The sequence below is a fragment of the Perognathus longimembris genome, chromosome 1, assembly GCF_023159225.1.
Source record: "Perognathus longimembris pacificus isolate PPM17 chromosome 1, ASM2315922v1, whole genome shotgun sequence".
In the NCBI taxonomy this organism is placed as follows: Eukaryota; Metazoa; Chordata; class Mammalia; order Rodentia; family Heteromyidae; genus Perognathus; species Perognathus longimembris.
Genome location: NC_063161.1, coordinates 17,032,106 through 17,045,813, shown reverse-complemented (window position 1 = coordinate 17,045,813; position 13,708 = coordinate 17,032,106). Strand labels below are relative to the sequence as shown.

The window sequence follows — 13,708 nt, the reverse complement described above, 5'->3', positions numbered from 1 at the left end:
TTTTCCATATCATCATTAAAACTCACTTGACTTACAGTGTTGGGGTTTGGTTTTTTGTGTGTGGGGGGGGTGGTCGTGAGGCTTGAACTCAGGGCCTGAGTGCTAGCTGTCCCTGAGCTTTTGTGATTAGAGATAAGAGTCTGTCAGACTTTTCTGCCTAGGCCAGCTCTGAATCACAGTCCTCAAATCTTAGCCTCCCGAGTAGCTAGGATTGCAGATGTAAGCCATGAGCACCCACTCCAGTGATGTTACTGAAAGTCCTCTAATTGTTGTATGGTTTGTCTCATGTTTTTGTTGGCTGTTGGTATATAAACTTACAACAGGAATTTGTAACTAGATTCCTTATTTGTCTAGGAGTTCTGCTTGGCTAATACGTTTTTAAATTTTTTTGATCGGAAATAGAGTTGGTAGCTTAATCTTAAATGAAAATTGAAATGTTTGAATTAATCTGATAAAATCCAGTTTCTTTTGGGGGGAAACTTGCAAGTAGATTCTGACTAGTCAGACTGGAAAGTTGATCAAAACATACCATAGCTACATTTGAGCACATCATTAAGTTCCTTAGAGTCTCTCACTTGTTAGGCTAACAACGTCTACCACTGGAGCCACACCCAGCCCTATACTATGATAAGTGGCCACAAAAATGGAGAGTTTTACTTATTTATTCATTTGGTCAGTCATGGGGCTTGAACTCCGCTCTTTAGCTCAAAGCTAGCGCTTTACCAGTCAAGCCACAGCACCACTTCCAGTTTTCTGAGTATTTATTGGAGATAAGAATCTCACAGACTTTTCTGCCCAGGCTGACTTTGAACTCATCCTCCTGAGTAGCTAGGATTACAGACATGAGCCACCTGCGCCCAGTTTATTTATTTTTTTTAACTACAGAATCTCACTGTGTGTGTATCACAGGCTGGTCTTGAACTCAAGATCTCCTTCTGAGGTGCTGGGATTAGAGGTGTACCACTCCATTTACAAGGAAGTTACTATTTTAATCTTTAGACATCTTTAAATGGTGAAGAATGGAAATGTTGAAGTGCATCTTTGTGTTGGGTTAATGACTGTTTTGATAATAGTGCTTGTTTTCAGATAAATGTTTTATCATGAAAAAGGGAAGAGAAACAACTTTGGTTGTACTTGAGAAAATTCTTTTTACCGCTATTGTAGTCTAGTGTTTTGTATCTATAGCAAAAGCTTTATTTCTGTTTCTACATTCTTTTTGCTTGGGATTGAACTCAAGGCCTTATATTAACCATGAAATACACCTCTGGTTGAAGAGACACTTTGTATGTTAACTTTATTAGCTGTTACCATTCATTGTGATTGGGAGCTTGATTCCATACAGGCCTTCTTCAGTCTTAAGCTTCTGTAATTCTTGCCCTTCCACTTACCTTATTTATTTACTGCTTTATTTATTTTTGCCAGACATGGGGCTTGAACTCAGGGCCTAGATTCTGACCCTGAACTCTTGCTCAAAACTAGTGCTCTACCACTTGAGCCACAGCTATATTCCTAGTTTTTTGATAAATCAGAGATAAGTGTCTCAAGGACTTTGACTGTCTGGGCTGGCTTTGAAACATAATCCTCATACCTCAGCTTCCTAAGTAGTAAGGATTACAGGCTTGAGCCATTATCACCCAGCCCATATACCAAATTGTACTTTATATATGCACCAGTGTTTTGAACTCAGGGCCTTGTACTCTGGCTTAACTTTATTTTGCTAGTGCTTTACCACTTCAACCATACCTCCAGTTCCAGCTGTTTAAACTTTATTGGAGAATTAAAAATCTGGAATTTATCTTCCCAGGCTGGCCTTGAACCTCAGTCCTCAGGTTTCAGTCTTCTGCACAGCTAGCATTACAGGTTGAGCAACCAGCACCTGGCCCATATTTTAATAAGATAAATGTATTACATGGACTCCTTTCTTCTTCCCCCCCAAAAGTGATAACTTTAAAAATTGGATTTAATAAAAAGCCTCCTTATGAGCAGTTTGAATTCACTTTTATGTTTAAAGCTATTAGGTTAAACAAAAGGAGAGAATAGGGGGGAAAAGTATCACATTAAAAATGGAATAAAATAGCAAAAGGCTTTTTTGTAAAACAATTGTAAGAACCAATTTTGATATCAGACACACTTCTCTATGTGTTAAAGTGACTAAGAGCAGGGTTCCAAATTAATATTAGGAAACTATAGTGTGTTTCAGAGAATAATGATTTCTCCAATGTTATTTCCAGACTCTAAAATAGAACTCAAGCTTGAGAAGAGAGAACCATTAAAAGGCAGAGCGAAGACACCAGTAACACTCAAGCAAAGAAGAATTGAGCATAATCAGGTATCTTTAGTTTTATAACTGTACAGGTCTAGTCTGACCAGCATTCATCTGTCTTGTGTTTTGGCCTTTGATTAGCAGTTGACATCCACATTTCCAACTCACCCAGTAAACTTAGCTTCATTGTTAAATACATGAGAATGTAAATTATATGGAATTTATCCATAGCATATCTGTATTTACCACAAAATTAACTGTTAGATGAATAGCTCATTTGTGCATGGCTCAAAACTAGTCATTGGGCTTCCATCTTAGACATGCCCACATAGTCTAGGGATTGAACCCAGGATATCTCCCAGGCTAGGTAAGTGCTCTGGTCAGGCTGTTTTCTGAGAGAAATTCTTCACTCCCTCCTTCCTTTTCTCTCTCTCCCGTACCTCCCCCCCACCCCCACCCCTTTTTTTGCCAGTCCTGGGGCCTGAAGTCTGGTCCTGGACACTGTCCTTGAGCTTCTTTTGTTCAAGGCTAGCCCTCTACCACTTCAGTCACAGTGCCACTTCTGGCCTTTCCTGAGTAGTTTATTGGAGATAAGTGTCTTTATCTACCTGGGCTGACTTGGAACCATAATCCTCAGAGCTCAGTCTCCTGAGTAGCTAGAATTACAGGCTTGAGCCACTGGTGCTCTCTTCTCTTTCCTCTTCCCTCTCTTGACAGTACTGAGATTTGAACTTTGTACCTTGTGCTTGCTAGGTTTTTGCTTTTACTATTTTTTTGTTATTTATGTCTAGGCCAACCTGGGCCTGGATGCTCCTATTTATCCTGCCCACATAACTCTGAAGACAGGCATACCACTTCTGTACCTAACTATTGATAGAGAGGTAGTCTTACCAACTTTTTGCCTAGGGGTCCTCTACTACTACCTACCCATCCCAACCTCCACTGTAGCTAGGATTAACTAGACATGAACCACCACATCCAGACACCTAAAAAAACACTTTTGATGTGACTTCTTTGACAGCTGGGGCAATTTTTATTTGTTTGTTTGTTGTCAGCCTTGTGGCTTGACCTCAGGGCCTGGGCGTTATCTCAGTTCTTTTGCTCAAGGCTAGCACTCTACCACTTTGAGCCTCAGCCCACTTCATATTTTCTTGTGGTTAATTGGAGGTAAGAGTCTCTGAGACTTTCTTGCCTGGGCTGGCTTTGAACCAGCTTTGAACTGCGCTGAGCTGGCTTTAAACCTTGGTTTTAGTAGCTATAGGATTACAGGCATGAGCCACTGGTACTCACTTTGTTTACTTTTGCATGCCTTAATATTTGTAGGTGGTTTTTTTCCCCCTAAACTCTGAAGCAAGTTTGGTACTAAGGCTGTATATATTGTTTCTTTCTTTATTGTGGAAGGAAATTTGCCTTTCTTTTTCTTTTTGGTGGAAGAGGAAATATGGTAGTTTTCCAAAAGAAAAATGTAGGAAACTAAGAGGAAAATAAAACAAGTATGAAAGAACTAGTTTACCAAGAACCAGACTTCAGCATTCGGTCGGCTGATAGTACAGACAGCTAACCCTAAAATCTTTTATCTTTGCTGATTAGGTGGAAATATTGTCAAATTAGTTCTATTTTCTTGTTTTTGTTTTTGGTAAGGGTTGCTTGGGGGCAAAATTGCCTTGTGCATGCTAGGCCAAGGCTCTACCGGCTGAACTATGTTCACAGTCCTCTGTCGTTTTAAAATCTCATCTCTTTGGAGGAAATGTTCTTGATTTTTTTTTTTTTAGCATGTTCTTCACTTGGTATAGAAGTATTTCATGAGAAATGTTTGGTGACTGGGGAATATAGGGCATTGAATAAATGGAGATCTTGTTTACTATATAACCAAGTACAAGACAGTAAGTACATCAGGGTTTTTTGGCCTTTGATATTGCTGGCAAAGACCCGTAAAAAAACCATTCTAAAGAGTAAGGAAATTACAGAAGAAGGTCAACTAGAAAATTCTGTAAGACATTGAAATAGACAAGCATAGAGAACTTTGGTTTAGAATATGATTAGGAAAGCAAGATGGTATAGTGCTAAGAATAGAGTCTTCAGATAATAAGATTAAAAGGAGAAAATTAAGGTGGTTTAACAGGTCTTTGAGTTGGAGAATCCAAGCTGAAGAGCAGGATAGGCAAAGAAAAGTTCAGAATTAGGGCTAGGAATATGGCCTAGTGGTAGAGTGCTTGCCTAGCATGTATGAAGGCCTGGGTGGGTTTAATTCCTCAGTACCACATATATAGAAAAAGCCAGAAGTGGTGCCATGGATCAAAAGGTAGAGTGCTTATCTTGAGCAAAAAGTAGCCAGGGACAGTGCTCAGGCCCTGAGTTCAAGCCCCAGGACTGGCCAAAAAAAAAAAACCTATGGAAAACTTTAGACTTAGGAGGTGATAGGTAGAATTAAACTGGTCTTACTACAAAAAATTAAGAGGGAGAGAAGTGTTTAATTCAGTCACAGGTGCTCATACTAGTTACGCTGTTTTTTAATTTTGTTTCGTCTTTTGCTGGATTATAGTCAAACTAACTTCTGACTTGTCATTTCATGCACTAAAAGATTCTTCCTATATCCACTATCCCTCCTAGTAAAAATGTTTTTTTCTAATCTAATCAGCATTCACATCCTTTCAGGCTCTGAAATGTCTCATTTACAACAACATTGTTGAAGTCAAGACTCAAATAGTATCTACATATTTTATTTTTTACTTATTTTTTAAAGCAATAAACCTGAGCCAAGCAGGTTGATCACACCTGTAATCCCAGCATTAGGTAGACCAAGGCAAGAGAAATGAGTTTAAACATAGCCTGGACTACATAGTAATTCCAGGACACTCTGGGCTACATAGATACATTGCCAGTTGCCCCAGTCATTAAAAAGAAAAAGAAGAGGCTGGGGATATGGCCTCCACTGCAAGAGTGCTTGCCTCGTATACATGAGGCCCTGGGTTCGATTCCCCAGCACCACATATACAGAAAATGGCCAGAAGTGGCGCTGTGGCTCAAGTGGCAGAGTGCTAGCCTTGAGCAAAAAAGAAGCCAGGGACAGTGCTCAGGCCCTGAGTTCACAGCCTAGGACTGGCCAAAAAAAAAAGAAAGAAAGAAAGAAAAAGAAGTTAGTTTATTGTGTGTGTGAGTACTGGGGTTCCAACTTGGCCTCCTTCGTACTATCACTTTTTCTGCTCACTAATTGCATGTTATGACTTGAGTCAATGCATTAACTGGCATTTTGCTAGTTAATTGGAGAGATTTGCCTGCTCATACTTTCCCCAAATTGTGATCTCAGCTTCCTGAGTAACTATGATTTTTTATATATTTGATTTATGGTCAGTTTCAGGGATTTTTGTTGTATTTTGTACACTTGCTAGATAAGCACTCTTGTCGCTGAGTTACACCCCCAGCAAGAGATTATCTCTGTTTTCCATTTCTTTTTTGTTGTTGTTTTTGTTTTCCATTTCTTCCTTTCCTTCCTCTCTTGAGTCTGTGTCCTCTTTCCTCCCTTGACTCCCTTTCTCTCCTGCCCCTTCTCTTCTCTTTTTTTTTTTTTCCTCTCCCTTTCCTTCCCTCTGGAAAGAGAAAAGCATACCCTGAAAACATGATACTTCCAAATTCTAAAATGTAGGATATAACTTTGGGTATTAGACTTGGTATCTTTTTTCTTATGCTGAGTATCTTGGTTCTTCCAGTGATACTGTTGTGTAACTATCACATCATGTTTGTTTCAAAATAGTACAGTATTACTGCTAGTAATGTTACTAAGTGCAGTCTGGAGTCTCCCCTCCATTTAAGATACACTTCACTAAGATATATAAAATACTGTGTGTAAGGTCACAGTAGAATTTTGTCATTATAGTGTAAAGGATTTACGGTTTGTTTTTTTCTTTCCTTTAAGATGTTACATGGCTGGGGATATGGCCTAGTGGCAAGAGTCCTTGCCTCGTATACATGAGGCCCTGGGTTTGATTCCCCAGCACCACATATACAGAAAATGGCCAGAAGTGGCGCTGTGGCTCAAGTGGCAGAGTGCTAGCCTTGAGCGGGAAGAAGCCAGGGACAGTGCTCAGGCCCTGAGTCCAAGCCCCAGGACTGGCCAAAAAAAAAAAGATGTTACATGTTTTACATATAAAAACCTTTTTTAAAACCAGGTGCCTATGGCTCATGCCTATAATCATAGCTACTCAGGAGATGAAATCTGAGGACCATGGTTTGAAGCCAGCCCTCGCAGGAAAGTCTGTGAGACTAATCTCTAGTAAACTACTTGGAAAAATTCAGAAGTGGCAGAGTGACTCAAGTGGTAGACTGCTAGCTTTCAGCAAAAAAGAGCTCAGGGACACCACCCAGGCCCCAGAGTCTCCGGACTGGCAAGAAATATACATATATATGTATATTATATATGTATATATTATATTTTTTTAACATTTAGGCATTTATAAAAGGGACCCTACTTTGTACATTCTTCTCTGTCTTATCCTACAAATTGCTCCTAAGGAGAATATAGCCATCTTCATTGTTTGTACAACTGAATCTTTTTTTTTTTTTTGCCAGTCCTGGACTTGGACTCAGGGCCTGAGCACTGTCCCTGGCTTCTTCCCCCTCAAGGCTAGCACTCTGCCACCTGAGCCACAGCGCCCCTTCTGGCTGTTTTCCATGTATGTGGTGCTGGGGAATCGAACCGAGAGCTTCATGTGTAGGAGGCAAGCGCTCTTGCCACTAGGCCATATTCCCAGCCCCTGTACAACTGAATCTTATGTGCTGAAATTCATGGGCCTACTGTTTAGTCTGCCACTTTTTGGATAAATACTGAGTTTTTGTGGCATGCTTTTGTTAGGCATTATGCCAAAATGAATTGTCTTTTTTAGGTAGCATTTCACGTTTCTGTCAGTTTGTCTTACAGAGCTCTTTTTTTTTCCCCAGTCCTAGGACTTGAACTCAGGTCTCTGCTCAAGGGTAGCACTCTACTGCGTGAGCCATGGCTCCACTTCTGACTTTCTCTGTATGTGGTACTGAGGAATCGATCCCAGTGTTTCATGCATATTAGGCAAGCACTTTACCACTAGGCTGCATTCCCAACCTTCTAGGTAGTTTTTGTTAGATGTTACCAAATACTGTTTACGAGTTGGAGGTTTTCCTCGTGTCCCAGCAGCACTGTACAAAAATACTGCTCTTTATTGGAGGAATATACTGTTTTTGTTTTTTAAGTTAGTGTGAAAAAAAAAATCATTGGTCACGATTTACCTTTATTTTTTTTGGCCAGCCTTGGCCTTTGAAGTCTGGGCCTGGATATTGTTCCTAAGCTTCTTCTTTAGCTCAAGGATAGCCCTCTACCATTTGAACCACAATGCCATTTTTTGCTTTATCTGAGCAGTGTATTGGTGATATGAGTCTCACAACTTTCCTGCCTGGATTTGCTTCAAACCACAATCCTCAGATCTCAGCCTCCTGAGTTCTGGGGTTATAGGAATGTATCACTATTCCTGGCTTAACTTTCTTTTTATGACCTAGTTTAATTTTTTAAATTTATACTTCGTATTTTTATTGGTTGGAATGGATAGTCCTTAATGACTCAGTTTCTATGTTCTGAAGTCTAGCTACCTAGATGTCTTCAGACTTTTATCTGAGAGCTTAATCAGAAGGCACTGTGAAAGGTTTCTCCTTGGTGGCTATAGAACATTTTATGGGAATTTTTTTTTTAATGGATTTAGTTTGTAGCTCAGACTGGTCTCAAACTTGGCGGAGTTCCTTTTGTCTTAGCCTCCTGAGTGCTTGTATTACAAATGTGTGTCATCGTGCCCAGGTTATGTGAGACATCTTGCTAAACATAGGTGATGCTACAATTTTTATTTTGGCCTCAAAACAGCAATCACATTCCTAATTTTACATACCAGTGAGTTAATCTAAAAAATTGATCCATCTTATTAAATAAAAAATAGTGTTGAATTTTACAGTATTGTGTATGTGCACGTGTGCACGCGTGTGTGCCAGGACTGCGTTTCTCAGGGCCAGAGCACTGTCCCTTAACTTTCTTTTACTCAAGGTTGACACTTGAGCCACACCTCTAGTTCTAGGGGTTTTGCTAGTTAATTGAAAATACAAGTCTCTTGGGCTTTTCTACTTACTTAGGCTGGCTTCAAGCCATGATCCTCAGATTTCATGGTCTCTTGAGTAGCAAGGATTGTAGATGTGAGTCACCCACTGCCCACTTTATTTAATTTGGTTTTATTTGTGCCAGTACTAGCATTTACACTCAGGGTGATCTTGCCTGTCTTTTTCCACTCAAGGCTAGAACTCTACCTCTTGAGTCTTAGCTTTACTTCTAGATTTATAGTGGTTAATTACGGATAAGAGTCTCAGACTTTCCTGCCTGGGCTGGCTTTGAACTAAGATACCTCAGATCTCAGCGCCACTGGTCCTTGCTTTTGGTTTTGTTTAACTATGTTCATGCTTATTTATTTATATTTATTTACTTTGATTTTTTTTTTAACTTGTGCTGGGGGTTGCAGCTATCTAGAGCTTTGCAGGTAATGCACACTGTTGCTGATATGCATCCACAGCTCTGCACAGGCCCTATTCTGCTTTAATTGGCCCAAGGATTTTGGTGGTTTTGTTTTTGTGTGTCCTAGAGATTGAACTCTGGGCCTGGATCCTGTTCCTAGAGCATTTTAGCTCAAAGCTAGTGCTTTATCATTTTATTTTCATATTTGTTTTTGTTGGTTATGGGGCTTGAATTTAGGGCCTGGGTGCTGTCCCTGAGCTCCTTCGCTCAAGGATAGCCCTCTACCACTTTGAGACAATGCAGCACTTCTGGTGTTCTGGTGGTTGATTGGAGGTAAGAGTCTCATGGACTGTCCTTCTCGGGCTGGCTCTGAACTGGGCCTCTCAGCTTCCTGAGTAGCTAGGATTAGAAACATGAGCCCAGTAGTCCAAAGTTTTTTGTTCTTTTTTTATTTTGTGTTTTGAAAAAGACATGATCTTTTTGTGTAGCCCAGGCTGGCTTCACGTGTGACATTCTGCTACTTCAGATACATGAGTCCTAGGATTTCTTTACTTTTTCCTCTCCCTCCCTTCCTTCCTTCCTTCCTTCCTTCCTTCCTTCCTTCCTTCCTTCCTTCCTTCCTTCCTTCCTTCCTTCCTTCCTTCCTTGTACTAGGATTTGAACTCATGGTTTTCTCAGTTGCCAAACAGGTTATATTTCTTGTTATTGTTTTGTATTTATTTTTCAAATATACTCTTCCATTTTTGCCCAGGGTGTTCTAGACCAGCATTCTGTAGACCAAAGATTCTCCTATTTACAGGTTTGCATCACAACACCCAGCTTTTTTGTTGTTGTTGATAAGGGCTTCCTCCACATGTCCACTCCTGAGTAAAGGGATTGCAGGTATTCAGCTACATTTTTTTAAGCTCCTTCGACATGATGCTGTGCCACTAGATTGAAAATTAAACTAAAACTATTTTCTTAGCTAGGTGCCAGTGACTTGCACCTGTAATCCTAGCTACTCAAGAGGCTGAGATCTGAGGGTCAGAGTTCAAAGCCAGCCAGGGCAGAAAAGTCCATGAGACTCTTACATCCAGTTAACATCCCGAAAACCAGAAGTGCACTGTGGTAGAGTTAGCCTTGAGTAAAAAAAGCACAGGGATAGATAGCATCCAGGCTCTGAGTTTAAGCCTTACAGCTGACAAAAATCAACTTTTCTTCTATTCACATAATCAGGAAGTTGACAATGGACAAGCATCTATTATGTGTTATAGTTTATTTGCAAATGTCTTTTTATATTTTGTATTTACCTGTTATGCCCTAATTGATAGCAGAATAAGTCCTCTGAGATTTAAACTGAATCAAAATAAGTGTCAGTACAGATAAGTATAACATCAGATTTGGGACACTATCTTTGTGGAATTTTTTGGTAGTAATGCTTTTAGCGAAATAAGCATGCTTAACTGGATGATTAATCTTGTCACTGGATAGGAGTTTAATAAAGTCATTAAACATAAAGCATCTAGGTAAAATATTACATTGAAAGTAAAAGTGATGGCCTAATGAATTTTAACTAGAATACAAAATGTGCTATTTTTTTTGTGTGTGTGTGTGTGTTCTGGACCTGGGGCTTGAACTCATGTAAGGCCTGGTTGCTGTCCCCAAGCTTCTTTTGCTAAAGTTTAGTGCTGTACCACTTGAGCCACAGCTCCACTCCAGCTTTCTTTGAGTAGTTTATTGGGGTTAAGAGTCTTATGGACTTTGTTGCCTTAGCTGGCTTTGAAGGTAATCCTCAGATTTCAGCCTCCTGTGTACATGGGATTACAGGCATGAGCCTCCAGCACCTGGCCCTACATTTTATTTGTTGGTTGGTTGTGGGGCTTGTTTCTAGTTGTTAATGGTGATGAGGTGGGTTTTTTTTTTTTTTTTTTTTGCCAGTCTTGGGGACTGAACTCAGCCTAGGCACTGTCCCTGAGTTTCTTTTGCTCAAAGCCAGCACTCTACCACTTGAGCCCCAGCACTACTTCCAGCTTTTTCTGTTTATGTGGTACTGAGGAATCGAACACAGGGCTTCATGAATGTTAGGCAAGCATTCTACCACTAAGCCACATTCCCAGCCAGTGATGAGTCTTGCAGACTTTCCTGCCCGAGCTGGCCTTGAACCAGGCACCACCAGCACCCAGCTCCTTTATTATATTTTAAATGAGGAAAAACCATGTGTGTGTGTGTGTGTCTGTGTGTCTGTGTGTCTGTCTGTGTGTGTCTGTGTGTGTGTGTTTTTTGCCAGTACTAGGGCTTGAACTCTGGGCCTGAACACTATCCCTGAGCTTGTTTTGCCTAAGGCACGTGCTCTGCCACTTGAGCCACAGTGCCATCTCCAGCTTTTTTGAGTAGTTTATCGAGGATAAGCATCTCAGGGAGTTTTTCCTGTGCAGGGCCGGCTTCTAACCACAATCCTCAGATCTCAGTCTCCTGAGTAGGTAGGATTATAGGTGTAAACCACCAGCATTTTCTTCCTCCTCCTCTTCTTTTTCTTTTAAGGAGAAATTAATCTTTGACTAGAAAGCAGTTAAAGAGTTTAATACCTGGGAAATTTTGAGTTCAGGTAGCTGAGTATAATTTAAACTTAGGTTGTTAAAATAATCTTAACCATATGAAAAAGAATAGTGTTTACTGTATGCTAACAGTCATAAGTTTGTTGGATGTGCTGGGGATTGAATCCACAGATTTTCTTATTTAGCAAGTGATCTACCACTAGTATACCCACACCCAAAATTTGTAGCAGGGTGGTGCTAGTACTAGGGCGTGAATTCATGGCCTGGTCACTATTCCATAGTTTTCTGTAACAAGACTGGCATGCTACTACTTGAGTCATACCTTCACTGATGGCTTTTGGGTGGTTATTTGAAGATAAGAGTCACCACGGACTTGTCCTGTGTAGGCTAGCTTTGAATCATGATCTCTGATCTTAGCCTCCTGAGCAGGTAGGATTGTAGTCATACACTACCAGCACCTGGTTCCGTTTTGTTTTGTTTTAAGAAAACTGACTTATGGTAACAAATGACTTTCATATAAATCATGACAGTCTGTTCTTGATTTAGACAGCTACAGTGCTAAAACGTAATAGCCAACCAACAATGAGTCACAAAAGGAGCCAGTGATAATTGATGTGCTTTCCCATGTTTTTATTACAATTTTGAGCTATTATTGGTGGATTCTTGAGTGTATTTTACCATCCTTCGTCTTCTGATGCTTACATGTCAGAGCCATCAGTACATTAGAAATAATTTGAGGGTATAGCATTGTTTGTAACTGCTGGCATTTGGCAGCTTTCTGGCTTCTCTGTGCTAATGTGGCCATTAAGGTGTTTGATGTGAGAATATGACTTTTTTAATGTGTCGATACTTAAATAGAGCTATTCTGAAGCTGGAGTAACTGAGACTGAATGGACGAGTGGATCTTCAAAAGTCGGACCTCTGCAGGCATTAACTAGGGAATCTACAAGAGGGTCAAGAAGAACTCCAAGGAAAAGGGTGATGCAAGGCTTATTGCTTAGAATTGGGTTTTCAGATTGGTAGGGTTTTAGTGATTATTGTGCATTTATTGTTTTTGTTTTGTCTTCAAACTAACAGGTGGAAACTTCACAACATTTTCGTATAGATGGTGCAGTAATTTCAGAGAGTACTCCTATAGCTGAAACTATAATGGCTTCAAGCAACGAATCTTTAGTAAATATGTTTCACAAACTATATAAGTGGTATTCTTTGTAAATTATCTCATAGTTGGAAATGGGGAGGTGGTGAATTGTGGCAAATCTCAACTTTACATGTTCTATACATTATATTTTAGACAGATTTCCTTTATATTGTGCTGAGCTTACAACTTTTTATTCTGAATTTTAGAATTTTTCAGTATAGCCACTGTGTACAAAATAAGAAATAATTACACAAATGTCCTCATCATTATGAAGCTGAGTTTTACTAAATATTTGAAGAATTTTAAGGTTTCATTTGTGAACTGCTGAATGTGTTTCAAGGGTCTGCCTAGATTTTGATTTAAGAGAGACAGTCAAACATTGCAGAAGCAGATATTCTTTTTTTTAACTATCTTTGTTATGTTTGGTTAATTCTGAGTCTGAATAATTTGAATCTTGGCAGGTTGTCAATAGGGTGACTGGAAATTTCAAGCATGCAGCTCCTATTCTGCCAATCAGTGAATTCTCAGACATACCCAGAAGAACACCAAAGAAACCATTGACCAGAGCTGAAGTAAATGAATAAACTTAGATCGATGCTATCATTGATCTTTCAAAGAGACTTTGAGTGGGAGGGGAGCAGATCTTTTAACTTCACTGGGTGGTGTGTGTCTGTGTATATATGCGCATATATTTTAAAGATACTACTGAAAGTGATAATTAATATACTACGATATACTAACACTTTCCTCTTGCTGGTGCCTCTTTAGTTCTAGTTTTCTAAGGAGTGGTCATGTGTGCTGCTTATAATCTCTGTCACTAATCCAAGCCTAATAGTGCTACTTGGACTATGAGGGAGGCTCTATTTTTCTTTTGTCAAATGGGTCAAATGATGGGATTTCTAAGGGTCTCTATATGCTGCTTGAATTGATTTAACTGTATAAGCTTTAAACTATTAACTGCATGTTGCAATGAATCTTCACTAAAGCAGGCAGAATATTTTAGTCTTGGCATGAATGTAAACTTATATAGCAAAACAAACAAAAAATTTTGAGTTAGAAGGTGCATTGGGTAGTTTAAAGCATACTAAAACTGCTAAAGGTTTGTGATAATTAAGCACCTCTGTGTTTGAGCATTTATTGCAGAATTAATAAGAGGAAGAAATATTCCATTCTCAATATGTTCTTTCTGAAGAACATAAAAAGTCAGAATCTTCACTGCTATATTTTACTAGACTACTAGATTTTGAGTGTATGTC

The 13,708-nt window shown here is 39.5% G+C and overlaps 1 protein-coding gene across 3 annotated transcripts in view; it reads left to right on the top strand.

The window, feature by feature from the left end:
• The window catches only part of Tmpo (thymopoietin), a 33,989-nt gene that overhangs the window by 15,189 nt on the left and 5,092 nt on the right, over window positions 1-13,708 (top strand). Inside the window, exons 4-7 of one of the 3 annotated variants that reach the window (XM_048357709.1) lie at window positions 2,232-2,329; window positions 12,170-12,289; window positions 12,389-12,484; window positions 12,914-13,024. In XM_048357709.1, coding sequence (XP_048213666.1) covers window positions 2,232-2,329; window positions 12,170-12,289; window positions 12,389-12,484; window positions 12,914-13,024 — 425 coding nt within the window. The remainder of the gene's footprint in view (window positions 1-2,231; window positions 2,330-12,169; window positions 12,290-12,388; window positions 12,485-12,913; window positions 13,025-13,708) is intronic. The other 2 variants (XM_048357717.1, XM_048357721.1) reach the window with 2 other exon arrangements.